Source organism: Galeopterus variegatus, unplaced genomic scaffold (assembly GCF_000696425.1).
Source record: "Galeopterus variegatus unplaced genomic scaffold, G_variegatus-3.0.2 Scaffold2405, whole genome shotgun sequence".
NCBI classification, from domain to species: Eukaryota; Metazoa; Chordata; class Mammalia; order Dermoptera; family Cynocephalidae; genus Galeopterus; species Galeopterus variegatus.
Genome location: NW_007728516.1, coordinates 174528 through 193232, shown reverse-complemented (window position 1 = coordinate 193232; position 18705 = coordinate 174528). Strand labels below are relative to the sequence as shown.

The following is an 18705-nucleotide window of genomic DNA, read 5'->3' as shown; positions in this document are numbered from 1 at the left end:
GCCCGCCCGCCCTCCTTCCCTCGCAGCCCAGCGACGAGGCAGCAATTACGCTTTGGGGATAAAACGAGGCGTGGAGAGCAGGCTGGGGCATTTCTCCCCGAGATGGCGGGTCTGTCGGCGGCTGCCCCGCAGCCCGGAGTCCTGCTGCTCCTGCTGGCCGTCCTCCACCCCTCGCAGCCCGGAGGTAAGGGCCCTTTGCCCCGGTCCCGGTCCTGGGTTGCCTGCAGCCCGCCACCCTCCCTCCCGGCCAGGTGGCTGGACTCTCCCCAGGGGGCCCAGCAGACAAGAGGGAGCCCACCCCGGGTCCTCCAGGGGGTCCCAGGCAGAAGCCCCTCAGTCACTGGGTCCTTGGAACTGCTGCTCCTGAGAGCCGGCCCAGTGCTGGGGAGGGACCTGTCAAACAGACACCCATGACTCAGGATGGTCCCACCCCAGCATGCAGGCTTTGCCACCCTGCTCTGGCCCGTGCTCTCCCGCAGGGGCATTTCGAGCACACTGGGGATGGGCCCCCTGGGACCCCGTTGGTCTGCGGTCACCAGCAGCTTGCACACCTGTGGACCTAGCCAGATGTGTGTGCCAGCCCTGGGAGCAGGGGGCCTGGCCTTGAACCAGCTAGCTGCAGGGAGCTGTGTGACCTCAACAGGTTCCCTGACCCCTGGGGAGTCAGGCTTCCCCTCTGAGGAAGGTCACGGTTAAATTAACTACGGGATTGCGGGTTGGAAAGCTGCTCCTGCGGTCTGTCCCTGGTGAGGAGGGCCGGGACTCCCGAGTGTGTGTGTGTGTGTGTGTGTGTGTGTGTGTGTGCATGAACGAGTGTGTTGTGTGCTTTACTGCACAGGTGGGGATGTGTGCATATGCCCACGGATGTCACTGAATGGAAGAGGAGTTTTTCCGGGGTATGATCGAGAATCCACCATTCCACAGCTCTTCCCTAGATAGGTGTATGCGTATATGTGGAGGTGGGGTGCTTGACAGGGCCTGGTAGGGTGTGCTGAAGTCTGCCACCTGACCGACAGGTACCTGTAGATCTGGTGTCCAGGTCTGTCACTTGGTGTGGTTGTCACTGTGCGTGTGACTGTGAGTGTGTGCATGTGTGTGTGTGTGATATGGAGCACAAGCAAGGAAAGGCACACTGGGGAAGGTGTCTGTCTCCCGGCAGAGGGAGCGTGGCCAGTGGCAGAAACTGAGTGGACCTTAGGACATTGCTGAACCCTCTGGGGTGCGCCCAGACCTGAGTGCAGCTGGTCACCGGGTTCGAGGGTACGCCCTGTTCAAGGGTGCCACTGCTACACAGTGGCCAAGTGCGCAGGACTGAAGGTGCATCCGGCCATGGGAAGAGAGAGGTGCAGGCTCCTGAGCCATTTGGTGGGGCGGTCTGGGGGGAGGGGGTCTGGTTTCCACGGGAGTCCTCCTTGCCATGAGAACCAGACTTTGAGTGGGAGGTGGGGGCCACAGGGCGGAGCAGGGCCCGTGTGCAGGACTCGAGTCGGGGGCCAGGCGGGAGCAGCAGCTGTTTCCGTGAGATTGGCTGGGCCCACTGCTGGGAGCAGGAGCTTCCTGCGCAAGGTCTGCTCCCAGGCCTGGACGAGGCCAAGGGATGTGGGCACTGACAGGCTGGGCCCGGCAGGCGTGGCGAGCCAGTGCCTGAGAGCAGCAACTCTGACCCTCCTCCCCCAGGTGTGACCCCCAAGCACCTGCCTACCTTCCCTCCCAGACAGTGCTGCCTCCTACAGTACAGCAGCTAATCATCACAGGTGCCCTGAGTGTTGGGAATTATTACCTTCGCTCTACAAATGGGGAAACTGAGGCTTGAGCAGGCTAAAGCAGCCCCCGGGGGTTAGTAGCTGCCAGCTCTCTGTACCGAGTCAAAAGATGGGGGTGTTGGGGGCAAAGTACCAGGCAATATTTGGGCAAGGGCAGTCCTGGGGCTGAGTCCTTTAAGGGCTAAGTTCATGCTCTAGGGCAGAATAAACCCTTTCCTTGTATCCTCAGCAACACCACTAAATGCCCATTCGTAGCAAAGATAAAACTGTCCCAGGTGGCCGGATTGGCTGAGTCCAAGTAAGAGGCGTGTGAACTGATGAGGTCTTCTGGAGTTTTTGCACAGCCTACTGGAGTCTGGAGAGGTCTGGGAGCTTGGGGGGGGGGGGGGCTCAGTCATACACTGACAGCCCCCACCTGGCTATCCCAGTGAGCCCAGCTTCCCGTCAAAGAGGAGGGTGTCACACAAATTCCCGAGCTCTGAGGTGTTGCCAGGGGGGTATCAAAAGAGTGTCTTGTGAAGAACCAGCTGTCCCGGCCTAAAGAGAGAGCATGAGAAATTAAACCAGGCATAATTCTCTCCCCATCCTCCAGAAATATTATCAGCTTTTTCTTTTCTTTCTTTCTTTCTTTTTTTTTTTTTCCTCCTGATTTCAGAACTGAACATGATTTGAAACTGGGGCTTTCAACCCTGGCTAAGTGTTAGAGTTCCCACCCAAGAATTCCTGCTTGATTTGGTCTGGGGAGGGGCCTGGACCTGGATGCTTTTTTGAAGCTCCCCAGGTGACTGATGAGCCTCCAGAGCTGACACGTTCTGGTTTAGAGGTTGAGTCCACTCTGTGTGTCTGCCGGCTTCAGCAGGAGGTGAACGTGTCCCTGTGTAGGAGGAGACAGAGCCATCCCTCCGGTAGGAGGCTCCAACAATGTAATATCTGCAAAAAATGCATCATATAAGAGGACTGTAGGGATGTTAATTTTTAAAACGATAGAGTCTCTTATTCAGAATTTGCTAACTCAGATTGATCGATCCTTGTAATTCGTGCACATTTCTAAGCTTTCATTTGCCCTCTCGTTATTGATGCCATGTTTTGTCTGGTTGGGGGTGGCTGATGTGTACACAGATGTGCAGCAATGCAGGAAGCAGAAGGACTGGGGGAGGGGGTGGCCCGGAGCAGCCCCAGGAAATCCAGGAAGGCTTCACAGAAGAAGTGATATTTGAGTTAGACCTTGAAAGAAGGGCCAATATTTGAGGGGCTATCAGTGGATGAGAGGCGAGCCTCAGTTTGTGGGGCTCTGGTGGGAGAATCAGAGAGACAGAGGAGCAGATTCTCTCTTTGTAGGGGGAAGATCTCTCTGCAAGTAGAGCTGACAGCCTTGGAAGTTGCTGCCTTCCTGCCACGCGAGGTATGCAAGCAGGAGCATGAGGGATGTTTGCAGAAGGAGTTCCAGCCCCAGCCCGAAGATTATTATGATCCCAAAGAGTCTAGGATTATGATTCTAAGACGCAAGAGACAAGTTCCACCCTGGGCCAGTCAGTGGAACAAGCCAAACCCACATAAAACAAGACAGGCGTGCTCTAGGCCAGCTACTTTGGGCCAGCTGAGCTGTACGGCAGGGAGAGTCGCGGGCTCAGAGGAAACAGCAGGGAGGATTTGAGCTCAGCCTGGTGGAAGAGTAGCTCTTGGAGGAAGTGAGGGCACTCCTGGCAGGAGGAACGGCTTGTGCCAAGGAGTGGAGGTGGGAAGGAGGATTACCCACTGAAGCCTGGAGAGAAGCTGCCGCCTTTTCAAAGCCCTTTGTCGACTCCTGTCTTACTTTGTTCTCACCTCCTCCGCGCTTGAACAGGACAGGCAGGGATCCTTGGCACCCATGCAGCCTTCTCCATTTCCTCGGTGCAAAATAGGAATCAAAGTCTCCAGCTCTGCAGGTTGTTGTGGCCCCAGCATGGGGTTTGGCAAACACCGTTGGGAGCCGAGTCATGGAGGTGGGAGGCAGGGAGAAGAGAAGAGTTGGGGAGAGGAGAAGCAGAGTGCTTCCCCAAAGGGGCCAGGCCACAGGTGGGATGTGGGGGAGCAGACCCCAGGACAGAGGAAGCCAAGGTTCAGCCAGGCCAGAGGGCTCGGCAAGCCCAAGGCGGGAGGACCCCCAGGGCAGCTGGGGATGAAAGATGTCAGACCCAGACCCACAGGCAGCCCCCTGCCTCCCCTCCACCTAACTCACTCTTCGTTTATTAAGCACCTACTGTATATAATGTGCACTAAAGTGGGAGAAAGTGGAGACACAGGGTCACCATCATTTCTTTTTCTTTACCAACTACCATGTGCCAAGTCCAGGACAGAACATGACCCCTTACTTGAACCCTTTGACAACTTGCAGCAAACTTGCTAGGTAGCGATTATCAGCCCCACATTGCAAAAAAGAAAACTAAGGCTAAGAGTGGCTGAATGACTTGCCCAAGGCCACACAGATGGTAGGAAGCAGCAATGCCAGGATTAGAAGCCAGAGGGGTCTGCCCTGACCGCCTTGCTCTTCCCACTCACTGCGATGTTCCCTGCAGTCTGCTCTGGAGCTGGAGAGTGGAGAGGAGGGGAAAGAGGGCTGTGAGGAAGGAGGGAGAGGGAGAGAAAGGGGCGGAAAGAGAGAGGCTGGGGCAGAGAAAGATGCACAAGAGACAGGGCTCAGAGCTGGAGGGCGGGGCCAGAGAAGCATCAAAGGCCTGAGGCAGCCATGTGCGCACTTGGCAGCAGATGACAGGCCACAGTGCTCGTTTCTAGCAGGCCCAGCCCCTGGGGCCACTGCTCTGAGCCCTGCTCAGGCTCCGACCAGATTGCTCGCACACTTCAGGCCTGGATTGCAGTCCCTGGGGGGCCCCAAGCCCTGGGATGGGGTGGCGCCAGAGCTTTGGCATGGGGTGGCCCTGACAGCTCTGCATCCCCAAGCCTGCTGGGCTGTGGTGAGGCTGACAGGGCCCTGCGGCCGACAAGCCCAGCTTTGCAGTGTTGCCAGGCTGTGAGGCCAGACGTCTGGCTCAAAGCCTCCCTGGACACACTGCAGAGCTGCCTGACACTGTCCCCCAACTCTGCCCCTGCCCCACGAGATTCCCAGTCCCTTTCAGCAAGATGGTGCAAGGCTGTGCTGAGGCATTGTCCAGGCGGCTTGTCAAGGTTGGGGGCATTCTGTCCTGTGGCCGTGACGATGGCACAGGCCTGGGTCTGGGGCCAGCATCACAGTGTTCCCCAGTGACAGCTTCACTGGTCCATGGGTACTGAACTTGTGATCTTGGCCTGGGCAGACATCCCCTGCCCTGGTCTGTGAACTCACTTTTCCTTAGGAAACTATTCATTGTGCTCATTCATGGTGTACCCCTCCAGCCCCAGTGCCTCCTAACACAGCCCGGTGTCAGACAGCCAGAGCCCCACCCAAGCACCGCTGCCCAGTGGCTGAGGACGCTGACCTCAGGCCGTCCTATCAGTGTGGGAATGGCTGCATGTTTGCTGGCAGCGGCTGCTTTTCCTTACCACTTGCCGTCGCAGCTCAGCCTGCCCTCCATGGCTCTGGCCCCAGCCCCACTGCTCAGAGCCGCAGTCAGCTGCCCTGTGAGAGGCGCTCAGACCCAGCCCCTCTCCGGCCCTCTCCCTGGCCGCAGGCACCGCCTCCGAAGAGAACCAGGTAACACAATGCAAACCACCACACTCAGAGGAGAGGCTGGAGTTTGAACGCAGGCTCCGGAGTCCACCACACTCAGAGGAGAGGCTGGAGTTTGAATGCAGGCTCCGTCTCTTTCCAGCTGTGTGGCCCCAGGCATATCTCTTAACCTCTCCAAGCCTGATTTTCACATCTGTTGAAGCAATGATAGTAAGCCCTGCCCTTCCAACCTTGCAGGCCACTCTAAGGAACATCAGAAAACACTTTGTAAACAGAAATGGCTTGGTGAACAGAAACTGCTTTGTGGACAAGCAATATCATTGTCACCATCGTCGTCACCAGTGTTACCATGCTTTTGTTAGTTCTAGCTAATGGAAGACTCTGCCTGCTTCCTTGCAGGGGTCCCAGGGGCGGTTCCTGGTGGAGTTCCCGGAGGAGCCTTTTATCCAGGTAATGTACATGAAACTTCCGCACACCCAGGAAGGCAGCTGATAATGATATTCCTAAGAGATGCACATTTTGACACGCCTACCGCCGAGGACCCACAAGTCAGACCCTCTTAAAAATGCAGTTACGGGGCCGGCCCGGTGGCGCACTGCTGTAGTGCGCCACTTGGGAAGCGCGGCGGCGCTCCCGCCGAGGGTTCGGATCCCACATACAGACCGGTTCCCGCTCACTGGCTGAGCGAGGCGCGGGAGCAACACCGAGGGTTGCGATCCCGTTGCCGGTCCCGGTCCGGTATGGGCGCGACACTGAGGGTTGCGATCCGTTGCCGGTCACGAAAAAAGACAAAAAGGAAAAAAAAATGCAGTTAATGTGACACTGTTTTACAGCTGTGAAGAGCCTAAACTTTCTGAAAGAGGAAACTCGAGGTCGTGAGGCTAGCGTCTTCACTCACGCACTCCTGCTGTGAGAAGGTTCACAGTCTTGAACCATCAATCCCACTCTTGGAAACCCATTCAGTGGAAGTAATTGGGAAAAAAAAAAAAAAGAAGAAGAACAATCTGCCACAAGTCACAGGACTATTATTTGCAAAACACTGTAAAACAAAAAACCCACCTGACTGAAGGGTTCGATTACACGATTAAGTAAACTCTGAACCATTAGACAGCTATGACAAAGTATGAATATGCCACCTGTTGTGCAAAATGGCAACATGTTTTTAAGTAAAGATAATAATAAAAGCAATTGCTATGTGCATGTGGAGACTACTAATCACACCCCCGCCAAAAAGACTAGGAAGAATGTTGGGACAATAGTATCGGGGGTCATTTTTTTCTTTTAATTTAGAAAAAAAAAGTATAATGTTTTCAGGAAGATTGAAAAATCAAGAGTAATATTTTCAGTACTTAAAAAGTATCGGAGGGCTGGCCAGTTGGCTCACTCAATAGAGTGTGGTGCTGATAACACCAAGGTCAAGGTTTCAGATCCCCATACTGTCCAGCTGCCAAGAAAATAAAGTATTTGAGTGTTCAGAACTAACGTGGAAATGGTGGGATCTTCCAGCACTCCCCCAGGCACAAACTGACACAGGGCTGTTAGCCCAATGAAACAGACAAAGAAACTGAGGCTCGCAGAGGTTGAGACTTGCCCAAGGTCACGGAGCTAGGCAGTGATGGATTTGACCATGGGTAGAAGGGTGGCCTGTCTGCAGGGGCACTGATGGTTCTCTGTGTCTGTCTGTCTCAATACAGGGGCTGGTCTTGGAGCCCTGGGAGGAGGAGGTGAGCTCGGAAACCAAACTTGCTTCCTCACTGGAGGGGTCTGGTCGTCACCCAACCACACACAGCCTCAGACCTGAGAACCTCAAGAGGCCCAAGAATCAAGTGTCCCTTACAGATTGAGCATCCAGGGGCAAGGGAGGTGTCTGAGCACCAGCACCCACTGGCCTCCCGAGCCCCTCCCCCTAGGCTCTTTCTCTGGGCCCCTGAATTCTTTATATTTCTTTTGTTCCTCAAAAATATCCCTCCAAACCAGCTGCGTGGATATCATCGTTCCCTTTTGAGGTTGGGAAACTGGGGCTCAGAGAGCATAAACCACAAATCAGGGCACAGCAGAGCTCCCAGCAGCTCTGAGTGTGGGGGAAGGACCCACCCTGACAGCCCTTTAGGACCTGGGGCAGGAAACCTCAGATGCCTTTGCTCTGCCTGGGCGGGCGGGGGTGTATAATTGATAGGACAGGTGGGCTGGGCTCCCTATTCACTTCCATCTCTCTCCTCTGCAGCACTGGGGCCTGGAGGCAAACCACTCAAGACAGGTAAGAGCCCAGCCAGGTAAGACCCGAGGCCTCAGGGTGCTGAGAGAGGGCAAAGGGCCCTGGGAGGGAAGGGCCTGCAGATCTGTGAACCAGGCAAGGGAGCCAAGAGGCGGGAGGAGAGAGGGAGGTGTGGGCCGCTCCCTGGGGATCAGCAGGCCCGGCCGGGCACCAGGCCCTCAAGTAACAGGAGGCTGGAGGCAGCTCAATGTCCCCCATTTGTGAGGAGAGTCCAGCATCTACCTTGCAAGTGCCTATGTGCCCAGCTGCCTGGAGACTCCCCTCTGCACAGGGTCTCAGAAACAGCCCTGCTGCTGGAAGCTAAGGTAGTGATTAATGTTCTAGTGGCCACCAAGCCTGGAAAACAGCACTCTGGGGCTGAGACACAGAGCCTAAGCCCAGGCTAAGACCCCAGATAGCCCTGACCTTGATGCCAGTCTGAGCCTTTATCCAGATCCCAGACTGAGCACTGGTCCCAGGCTGAACCCAGACCCCAGACTAAGCCTTGAGCTTAACCCCAGGCTGAGTACTGATCCTGGCCCCAGATGAGTTCCCTTTCTGATCCCAGGCTCTTCCAGCTGTGTTCAGACCATGGAGTTTTCCAGGAAGAAGGTGTGGCTGGATCTATACTGGCCTCACCCATGGGGCTGGGATCTGCCACCGGGGTTTACTATCAGCTCCAGGATATGCACCCCAGGAAGGAGAGGAAGTGGATCCCTTCAGCAGACACTGGTAGATAAGGAGCAGGTGGAGGAAACGGCATCTCTGTCTGGACTTAAGGCCTCTCGGCATGAGATGCTCCACATGTGGCCTTGGCGTGTCCCCACCCTGCACTGTGTCGCCTGGCTCTGAGGCCCGAGGCTCTAGGACACAGTTTGGATGTCCAACAGCTCTTACGAAATCCTGATGGTCAATGATCCAAGTGCAAATGAATCTGCAAGACCCAGATCCCTCCACTGAAAGCCCATCTGGGTTGTGAAACTCCAGGACTGGGGCCAGGCAAGGGAGGCGGAGGCAGGGTGCCCAGGCCATGGGGTTGCTGGGGTCTGCAAGGGTCTGCGAGGCAAGGAGACCTTGGGGCTTACTGCTTCTCCCTAGCAGAACCTGCATCCTGTCTTCCTGGAGGGTGAGGGATCTCGGTGGGGTCTTTGATGGTGGAGAGAATACAGGGAGGGCTAGACAAGAGAAGGTATGGAGGCAGGAATGTGCTGGCCCAGAAGACCCCAGTCATGGAGGTCATGACTGCATAGCTAGAGGGTGCATTGATTGATCCTACTGGCAGCAGGGAACACATGGCAGGTTGTGATTAAACACTGGAGGGAAGACTGAGACAATTTAATAGAGTCCCATGAAGTTTGGCTGCTTAAGTGAAGCTTTTATTAATGAAAGATTTAGGCTAGTCTTCTGAAAGAACTTCCAGCTCAGGGTGAAGACTTAGACCAAAAGGAAAGTCAGGGCATCTCCTCCGGAGGAAAAGGTCACTGTCCCCAGGCAGGGGGCCAGATTCTATGACCCCTGTGAGGTCATCTTTCAGCCTCAGGACTCAGGGCTACAAAGGCCTTGGCAGAGCCACAGTGGCACCCCCAGGGAAGCTCCCCACATCCGGGCCAGGGGGCCATCCGGGCCTGTCCATGCAGGATGGACTGGGGCACAGGGAGCGTGTGTGTGCTCGGGAACAATTAATCCCTTGGTGATGGAGGGTGGGTGGCCTGGCAGCTGCGCCTCCATGTGGGCGCCAGCAGTGGGCAGGCTAGCTGGCTCTGGGACTGGCCCCACCCTGCCTCAGCTCTCAGCGGGGGACCAGGCAGCTGGGAGCCTGTACTACCCACACCCTGAGCACTAGCTGGAGGCCACCCTCCCACCACGAGGCACGCAAGCAAGGACCAGAAGGAGCCGGGGAGCACCCACCAGGTGCCCTGGCAAGTTGCACACACCAGGTGCTTTCTGCTCACTGGTCCCCGGATGGCGGGGGATGTAATGGCCACTTTGTATATGGGGAAACTGAGACTCAGAGAGGTGAAATGACTTGCTCATACACACAGAGAGTGGGTCGGGGCAGCGGGATCTGAATCCAGAACTCTGACTCCAGAAAGAAAGAGGGTTGGGCTGGCTGGGTTCCCAGACTCCCAGCTGTGGTCAGCTTCTCCCTGCTTTCTCCTCCTTTGCAGGTGCTGGAGCCCTCGGGGCATTTGGAGCAGGTGAGCCAAAAGAAAGGAGGGCAAGGGGGTTGGGGGAGGAACTGGTCATGCCAGAAGGTGGGACCCTGAGAAAAGGGCAGATGACTGCAGAAGGGCTCCCCTCAGGCCCTGCCCCAGCGCCTTCTTGCTTCCTGTTCAGTCCCCAGCTTCAGGAAAGGTTTGAGTGTGTCCCCTACCCTCTCGGAGCTCAGGAAACAGGCCTGGCTTGAGAGAAGCTGCTGACAGACTGGGGAGTGGCAGGACCTGTAGTGTTGGGAAGTGCACCAGCAGGGCCCAGGCCCTCCTGACCACCATACCACTCCCGCCTGCCTGGAGTGAGAGCCCCATCCAGCAGAAGGGTTGACTGAGCTTCAGCCAGGTCCAGGCCACAGAAGTAGGAGATGAGCGGGGAGGGATGGTGAGGGAGGAGATCACTTTCAGGTAGACCCCTCCGGGGCTCAGCAGGCCCCATGTTTGGGGTTGGTCCCTGGAGAGAGCTCATCCTTGGGCCTCGGGACCCCAGCAGCCAGGACTGGTGTTTGCAGGAGTGAGTCTCATGTAACTGGAAACAAACTGGCATGGTGTGAACTCCAACCTGATTGCCCATCGGTCCTGGCCGAGGCCAAGGAATGTGTCTTGGAGGGGGAGAAGGAGCAATTGGGCCTAGAGGTAGAAGCCAGAGGGACCCATTTGGTGTCTCATAAACATCTTACCAAAGAGGCTCCTGGACTGCAGGGCAGGCTGGACAGAAGGACAGACAGATGGTGGGGAACAGAGGGGCTCCCAGAAACAAGTGAAGGGGAGAGGCTGAGTCAGGGGACATTTTCAGGAAGCAGAGCAGAGGCCTGGGGTGGTGGCAGTGACTAGGGTGGGATCAGGGCAGGGCCTGGCTTGGGTGAGGTCTTGCTCACAGACTCTGCTCAGCTCCAGCGCTCACAGAAAGCCCTGCTGGATCCTGTTAGCTGGCAGACCTTCTAGAAGAAATCCAGGCCTGGCCAAGTCTTGTTAAGGAGTGTCAGCGCAATCACGTCTACACGGCACCACACGTAGTAGTTGGTCACTAAACAGTGGCTGCTATTTTATCAAGATCGATGCCCCTGAGTGCCAAAGTCTGAGGGACCCAAGTGGCTGCACGCTGATCCCAGCACTGCCAGGTTCCTGCCCCCGCTCCATGAGACCCTTCTCACCCTGGGCCCAGGAATGATGCCCACACCACAGCCTCTCCTCACCTGTTTTCTGTCTCCTCCCTGCAGGTCCTGGAGGGCTCGCAGGCGTTGTCCCTGGGGCAGGTTAGTGCTGACTCCCAATCCCTGAGCCCAACCCAAGCATCTGCTTGGTGTGGAGGGCAGTCGGAATACAGGGGTACAGGTCAGATTCTATCTGGGCACTGATAGGGGACTCTAACACTTGCCCCAAACAGCTGCCCCAAGCATGAGGGAATCACAGCTGAGTAACTGAGTACAGTTACAATGTAGTGATGAGGGCTGGGGGCAGCAAGTTCCAGGGGCCAAAGGAGCTCAGAGGAGTCACTCAGCTCAGCCAGGGCCCAGGAAGGCATCCTGGAGGAGGTGGGTGTCAAAGTTTGACACCAAAAGACATGTGCGGTTTTGTCAGGCTGAGCAGAGTGGTCTGGTACATTAACCTCCAACGCTGACTCTTGTTCTGGTGGGCAGCAGTCGCTGCTTGGCACTGGAGTCCTGCAAAGAGCAGAGGAGCCTTGAATGTGCTTCTCGAGTGGGGCAGGGTGAGGTGGGGCTGGGACATAGGAGCCTCCACAGGTGCGGAGGCTCAGGACTTCACCGTGTCCTCCCCTCTGCAGGGCTCGGTGCCTTCCCTGCAGGAGCCTTCCCAGGTGCTGTGGTGCCTGGTGGAGTTGCCGGTGCCGCTGCAGCCTACAAAGCTGCCAAGGCCGGTGAGTGGCACTCTTTGGGACATGCCATAAGCCCTCTGGCTTCCATGTGTTCTCCTCCTTGCAAAGAACCTTCCCTCCCCTAGGCCTGGGAGGCAGGTGGGCAAGATGCTCATCTCCCCTCTGTCCCCCACCATCTGTCTGTCCTTCTGTCCAGCCTGCCCTGCAGTCCAGGAGCCTCCTTGCTAAGATGTTTGTGAGGCTTGGGAGGCAGCTAGCTGTGCCCATTCTCAAAGGGAGCTGGTGGCAGGGCCAGACCTCAATGTGCAGTCCAGGGACCTTCCTCCTTCCACTGTTCCTGATATGATCCCTCACCTCTTTAACTGCTGGCTCTATAGGTGTTGGTGGCGTTGGTGTTGGTGGTGTCCGTGCAGTCGACGGCTTAGGAGTGCCTCCAGGTATGGTGCTTGACCTGAGCTCCCTAGGTGAAGGCTGCAGGCCCAGGGGTAGCTAACTCTGATGAGGCCCCTTCCGTAGTAGGTGTGGTGGTGCCTGGTGCGGGAGTTGGAGTTGGAGCTGGAGCAAAACCTGGAAAAGTGCCCGGTCAGTGTGGAATCCCTGGGGCTGGAGGGCAGAGGTCAGAGAGGTCAGACTGGGGAAGGAAGGGCGGACCTGGCTGCAGCGGGCAGGGCCACTAGCCAGACCCAGACATGGTCCTGCGTCTGTAAAATGGGGGAACCTGGCTTACCTTCCAGGCCCTTCTCCCAGGATCTTGGAGCAGAAAGAGACCTCAGAGACAGGCTCTGTGGCAGGCTGTTGGAAGACAAATGGGGAAACTGAGGCTCAGAATGGCAAGTCAGTGTGGAAGGGCCTGTGGCTGATCATGGCGGAGCTGCGGGGAGCCCAGCCCATCTGGTGCTCATTCGGCTGTGCCAAGCCCTTTAGGAAGTGACTTTGGGTTAAACAAAAGGCTGCCTGAGTCCACACAGCAGGGAGGGGACATCTGGAAGCTGTTAGCCAGAGGTGGGCTGGCCCGGCTGTGTAAACAGGCTCCAGGAGATGGAGATAAATCCACACACAGAAGAAGGGTTTGCAGAGGACTTCCGAAACTTGTGGGAGGAAGGCTGCGGCCACCCGTCTGTCCCTGGCTGTCCCCGTCGGGCACAGGGGCTGCTGGTTCAGGATCCGTGGAGCTGCCGGTGTGGGAAAGGCTGGGGAGGGGTCCCTGGAGGCTGAGCTGCTGCTCATGGTGCCTCCTTCTTCTTTTGGCCGCAGGTGTGGGGCTCCCAGGAGTATATCCAGGTGGAGTGCTCCCAGGCACAGGTGAGGGCGAGGAGGAGAAGGGGCCCTATAGGAAGAAAAGCAGCCCCATCAGCCTTCCTGGTGCCCCCTCTCTTCCCCCCACCCCCCAAGCAGAGGCCACCAGAGGCCTTGGGTCCTGCCCAGTGCTGTTTCCCTCAGTGTCAGAGTTCAGGCTAATGGACCTAAGGTCCCTGGCGTCTTTCCCCCCAGGGTTAGTCAGCTTGCCCCGGCCCCACCCAAACCCTGACCCCAGGCCCAGACCATCATCACAGCCTGAGGCGGGTCCCCATGGACAGACTGAATCCCCAGTGTGGCCAGCTGTTTCCCAAAAGCTGTGAGTCACCAGGGGGCCCGCCCAACAAGTCCACCCTGCAGGAGACCCCTAAGAGCTGCCCCTTCACCCTCCTTTCCCTGCCAGGACCTGCCCACCCCACCCAACATGTGACCTCCAGAATTCCCCCAAAAGCCCAGATCAAGGCTGCTCTGCAGGGCTTGCTGACAGAAGGGCCCTCCCTCCCCCTGCCACGCCCAGCCCAGGCACCCAGCCCCAGGGGAGGCCTGAATGCAGGAGGCTCTGGCAGATGGGCTCCCGGCTGCAGCTGGATGGCTGCCTGGGGGCCACGTTGTGAGCTGTACCGTGAGAGCCCAGGGCACAGGCTCCCTGGCCTGCAGGCATGGCCCACTGCACACTTGAGCTTACCCCCTTGCCCTGTCTGCCGAGGGTGGTCAGGACAGCGTTTGTGATTAAATCCAGTTCAAAGATGAGGCCAACTGGGGCACCAGCTCACGAGGCCGGCAAATAGGATTAAAACTCAGATCTTCTGACCTTGGGCCAGGCAGGGAGGAAAGTCATCACCAAACAGGTCTTTCTCTGCCCACCCTCTGGGCCGTACCTGTCTCTGACAGTCAGTACTGAGATCAGCTGCGGGACCCGAGGAAGGGAGCCAAGCTGGGCCTGCCAGGGCCACCTCACTCCCTCACTGCCGGATCCCTCTCTGCCCACTTAGGAGCTCGGTTCCCTGGTGTGGGGGTGCTCCCTGGGGTTCCCACTGGAGCAGGAGTCAAGCCCAAGGTCCCAGGTATGCAGCCAGCTGGGCTGGGGGCCGTGGGGGGGGCTCTCTCCCCACCTGCAGATCCCTTTGGCCTTGGGTGTAGATTAGGGGTTGGGATGCTGGGCTGGCTTGGGACCTTCTGGGTGGGCACCTCTTGTGCTCCAGCTCTGGTACAGCTGGTTGAGACAGGCAGGGCACTGCTCAGAAATCCCAGAGTGTGTGGGAGGGCTGCAGGAGCCGGTGGTCTGGGCAGAACTGGCCGCTGCTCGGGCCTGCCCGCCCCTCGGTGCTGCCTGGCACCAGACCGTGGCACCTCTGTGCCCTGGGCCCATGCTGCCAGGACTGCAGTGACAGCTCTTTTTCATCGCAGGTGGAGGTGGAGCTTTTGCCGGAATCCCAGGTGAGGCAAGGCTGGCCCTCCCAGGTGGGTGGGAGGGTCTGCAGGGTGGCCAGCCTGGCAGGGGCTCTTGCCCTAGGAGGGGCTGGGCACCCAGAACCCCACCCAGGCCTGCCCAATCTCCCTCCTGCCTTCTGCTCCAGGCCTTGGACAGGCTTCAGCACCAAGTAGCACCAATTCAGGCCTGCTCCTCCACCCCAATCCCCATCTGTGTAGCAGCCCAGACAAGCCCAGAAAACCCACCAGTCTGTGCCAGGGCTGCAAGCCTCTAGGAGGGAGAGAGTCCTGCAGGTTCCTGAAAGAAGTGGCTGGTCACTGGGGTCGGGGGTCAGGAGGAGACAGGGAAGACCCCTAGGCAGGATGGTCTCTGGTGCAGTGGGGAGCTCCTTCTGTCTGAGCAGGAAGTGGGGCGTGAGGCTGAGGGTGTAGAGGTGGCTGCTGGCCCAAGGAACTGGAAACTGATAGTGCTCTCTTTGTTCCCATAGGGGTTGGACCCTTTGGGGGCCAGCAGCCTGGAGTCCCACTGGGGTACCCCATCAAGGCACCCAAGCTGCCAGGTAAGTCAGAGGGAGGATTTAAGAGGCTGAGAAGGCAGCCTGAGGGGGTCAAGGGTGGGAAACCTGGGTATTGAAGCCCACTTCTGGTCACCAGCCACGGAAAGTGTGGGGATGTCAGTCTCACAGATGCAGACTCACTGGCATGCACACACAAGCAAACACACATACACACACACGTGCACAGAGACCCGTAGGCCTGATGGGAAGACACTTGTCTTGATGGTGAGAAATGCCATTCATTGGAAAGACCCCTCTGACATCAACCCACCGGCACCCCCACCCTTACCTCCACAGCCAGCTCAGACAGTGAGATGCTTCCCATTGGGGAGGAAACAGAAAAAATATACTCAGACTCTAAGGCCACAGTGGGGCCTGGATTTGCAGGGGGATGGGTGTGTCATCAGGCGCTGGGGCAGGGGTGTCCTCCCTCCCCGCCTCCCACCTAGGGCCTCTGCAGCCCCATAGCAGCCCCTGAGCTCGCCCTGCCCTCTCCTCAGGCGGCTACGGACTGCCCTACAGCACCGGGAAACTGCCCTACGGTGAGTGGGGCCTCCTAGACTTGTGGACCTCCAGCTCTTTCCAGCTCCAGGTCCCGGCAAGGGTGCTGTGGTCCAGCCCTGGGCTAGGAGAGCACCTAGCTGGGGGAGGGGTGGGGTCTTGGAATGGAAGTCCCCAAATGAAAGAGCTGGAACTTGGACTCAGACAGCCTGGCCCTCCCACTTACCACGCGGACTTGTTGAGCCATTTTTCTTCTCTCAGTCTCAGTGTCCTCATCTGTACAATGGGAATGACAGTCCCACACACATGTTTGCATTTGTTCTCACTCTGGCTGGGGGTGACAGGGTGGAGACTCAGGACACCCGGCCCTGAAGGGCAGGGGGCAGAAGTGGGGAAGTCCACATGGGTGACCGCCAGGCCCCTCCATTCTGCAGGCTTTGGGCCCGGAGGAGTGGCTGGTGCTGCGGGCAAGGCCGGCTACCCAACAGGGACAGGTAAGGAAAGGCTCACCCCACTTCCAGCCAGGGCCACCCAGGCTCAGAAAGTAGACCAGCCCCCCTGTATCCAGACTGTGGTCTGAACCTGGGGAAGGACTGAGGTGGGATGGCTCTGTCAGCCTCTACCTGCTGTGAAGCCCCCATCCACACCCGTGTGTCAGAGAACTGGAGCAGGCGGGCTCTGGAGGTGCAGGAGCACCGGTTTCAGTCTCACCCCTCCTCTTTCCCCTCCCCCAGGAGTTGGTCCCCAGGCTGCTGCAGCAGCAGCAGCAGCTAAAGCAGCGAAGTATGGTGAGTGCCTCTGGAGCCCCCGCCTGCAAGCCCCCACCCAGCCCAGCCTCCCCATCCCTGTGACACTGAGAGCCTGCTTCACACATAACTGACCAAGGTGGCCCCTGCCTCCCCATTTATCCAACCTGCTCAGCATTACCAGCCATCTAGCCCTCTCTCTTTCCTTCCCTCCCCCATCCCTCGCTCCCCCATCCCTCCATCCATCCGTTCATCCATCCATCCCTCCCTCTGTTCCTCCATCCATTCATCTATCCCTCTCTCCTTCCCTCCCCCAATTCTTCATCCACCCATGAACCCATCAGTCCCTCTCTCTGTCCCTCTTCCCTCCCTTGCTCCTTTCTTCCACCCATTCACGTCAGAGATTGGGGACAGATGAGCTCTGCTGGAGACTGGAGGCTCTGTGGTGGGAGTGGAGCAGACAGAGGCATTATTTCTACCTGGGGAAAATCAGGAAGGCTTCCCAGAGAAAGTGACATTTGATCAGGTGGACTGGCCATGTGGTTAAAACAGAAAGGAGGGGCTTGAGCAGAAGGAGTGAATACCACGGTGGTTAGAAAGATAATTTGGGGTGGTATATATACAAGCATTTTAAAAAATTAATAGGTACGTATCAATTTAATGTACACTATAAAAATGTTACCTCGCTCTTCAAGCCCATGGTTCCTTGGGCAGCGCTGCTGCACATGCAACAGGGTCTTCTTACTATGCCCGTGCAGTGGGCAGAGGGAGCTCAGGGTCAGACCCCAGGCCCGGGAAGCCCTTCCTGTGCCCACCCTGAGCCCAGCCCAGCCCAGCCCACGGGGCAAGAGTGTGGGGAGAAGACTGAGCCGGGGCCTGACCCACGGAGGCCCCACAGGCCCTCCCTGCAGGCGCCCGAGGCTCCTTGGCTGGTGGGGAAGGCTGGAATGTGGGGGCAGGAGAGCAGGCTGCGAGGGGCTGCCAGAGCCAGGCGGCCGGCGCTGGGATTACAAACACAAACTTGGCGGAGTCTTCGGAACGCAGGGAGAGGAAGCCTTGAACATTCCTGCAGGGGCCCCTCTGGCCCGGGGAGCGCCACTTGTGGTTTCGCAGTATGTGGCGGCGATTAGAATGGGATTTGTCTGAAAACATACAAGTCCCTTAATGAGTGTGTTGAAATGGACACTTTGGGGGTGAGTCAAGGAACAGCGGGGTGGGGGCCTTCCCAAGCAGGCCCAGCCGGAGACGCCTGGGCCTCACTCCCGGATGGAGCCTGCACTGGTTAAAATGCCGGCATCTAAGTGGACTTCCTGCCAGGCCTCAGGAGAGGTCCTGGGAAGCCACATCGATCTGTCCCCACCCCACAGGTGCTGGAGGAGTCCTCCCTGGTGTTGGAGGGGCTGGCATTCCTGGTGCAATTCCTGGCGCAGTTCCTGGTGCAATTCCTGGTGCAGTTCCTGGTGCAATTCCTGGGATTGGAGGCATTGCAGGTAGTGTCAGCTCCCCAGGGAGTGGGGTTGTCCTTGAGAAGGCCATGGGGAAAGGACCCACCCTCTGTGGCGGTCTTTCCAGGGGCCGCGACTCCAGCTGCGGCTGCTGCTGCTGCTGCTGCTGCTGCTGCTGCGAAGGCAGCCAAGTATGGTGAGTGCCCCTGGGTGGCAGGCTCAGGGCTCAGGGCTGCCCTGGACTCTGCATGGGCCTTGGGAACCCCAATCCTACAAGCTGGTGGACTGGGCCTTCGTCCATCTACGGAGGCCTCCCTACCCCCTCCCCAAACACACACTGCTCGTACCTCCATGTCTTGCCCATCTGGTCACTCTACCTGGATGCTATCTCCCACTGATAAACTCAGCAGAGGGAGGGGGACTCTGTGGAGCACCTGTCTCCCCCACTTCATCCTCCCCAGGGCCAGCCACAGGCATCTGCTGCATTGACTGCCTGGGAACCCAGTGGCGAGAATCTGACTTGGCTTTAGAAACAGACCATGTTCTTCCCAGCCCACAGGTCCAACCCCTTTGAGCTCTTTAGGGACTCCCTAAGTCCCTTCTATCTCTCTGATGAGTTGGATCCATGCAAAGGAAACGCTACCTCACCTGGAATCCTGCACTCAGGACCAATTGTCACTCTTGTAGCTTCCCTGAACCACTGTCCTTCTGAGGTTCCCATAGGGTTCAGGACAAAACAATCGTTTTCCTTCTACAGGAGCTCCTGGAGCCTTGGTCCCGGGAGTAGCTGGGGTCCCAGGAGTCGGGGTCCCAGGAGTCGGGGTCCCAGGAGTTGGGGTCCCAGGAGTCGGAGTCCCAGGAGTCAGAGTCCCAGGAATCGGAGTCCCAGGTGTGGGAGTCCCAGGAGTCGGAGTCCCAGGTGTGGGAGTCCCAGGTGTTGGAGTCCCAGGTGTTGGAGTCCCAGGTGTTGGAGTCCCAGGTGTTGGAGTCCCAGGCGTTGGAGTCCCAGGCATCGGAGTCCC

The 18705-nt window shown here is 57.8% G+C and overlaps 1 protein-coding gene across 1 annotated transcript in view; it reads left to right on the top strand.

Annotated features, from left to right (window-relative positions):
- The first annotated feature begins 102 nt into the window (after window positions 1-102).
- Window positions 103-18705, top strand: part of ELN (elastin) — a 43669-nt gene continuing 25066 nt past the window's right edge. Inside the window, 18 exon segments of the mRNA XM_008581617.1 lie at window positions 103-184; window positions 5806-5856; window positions 7101-7130; window positions 7631-7663; window positions 9829-9858; window positions 11091-11126; window positions 11657-11749; window positions 12085-12144; window positions 12227-12289; window positions 12962-13009; window positions 13996-14067; window positions 14411-14440; window positions 14923-14994; window positions 15492-15533; window positions 15927-15986; window positions 16227-16280; window positions 17606-17728; window positions 17811-17879. Coding sequence (XP_008579839.1) covers window positions 103-184; window positions 5806-5856; window positions 7101-7130; window positions 7631-7663; window positions 9829-9858; window positions 11091-11126; window positions 11657-11749; window positions 12085-12144; window positions 12227-12289; window positions 12962-13009; window positions 13996-14067; window positions 14411-14440; window positions 14923-14994; window positions 15492-15533; window positions 15927-15986; window positions 16227-16280; window positions 17606-17728; window positions 17811-17879 — 1048 coding nt within the window.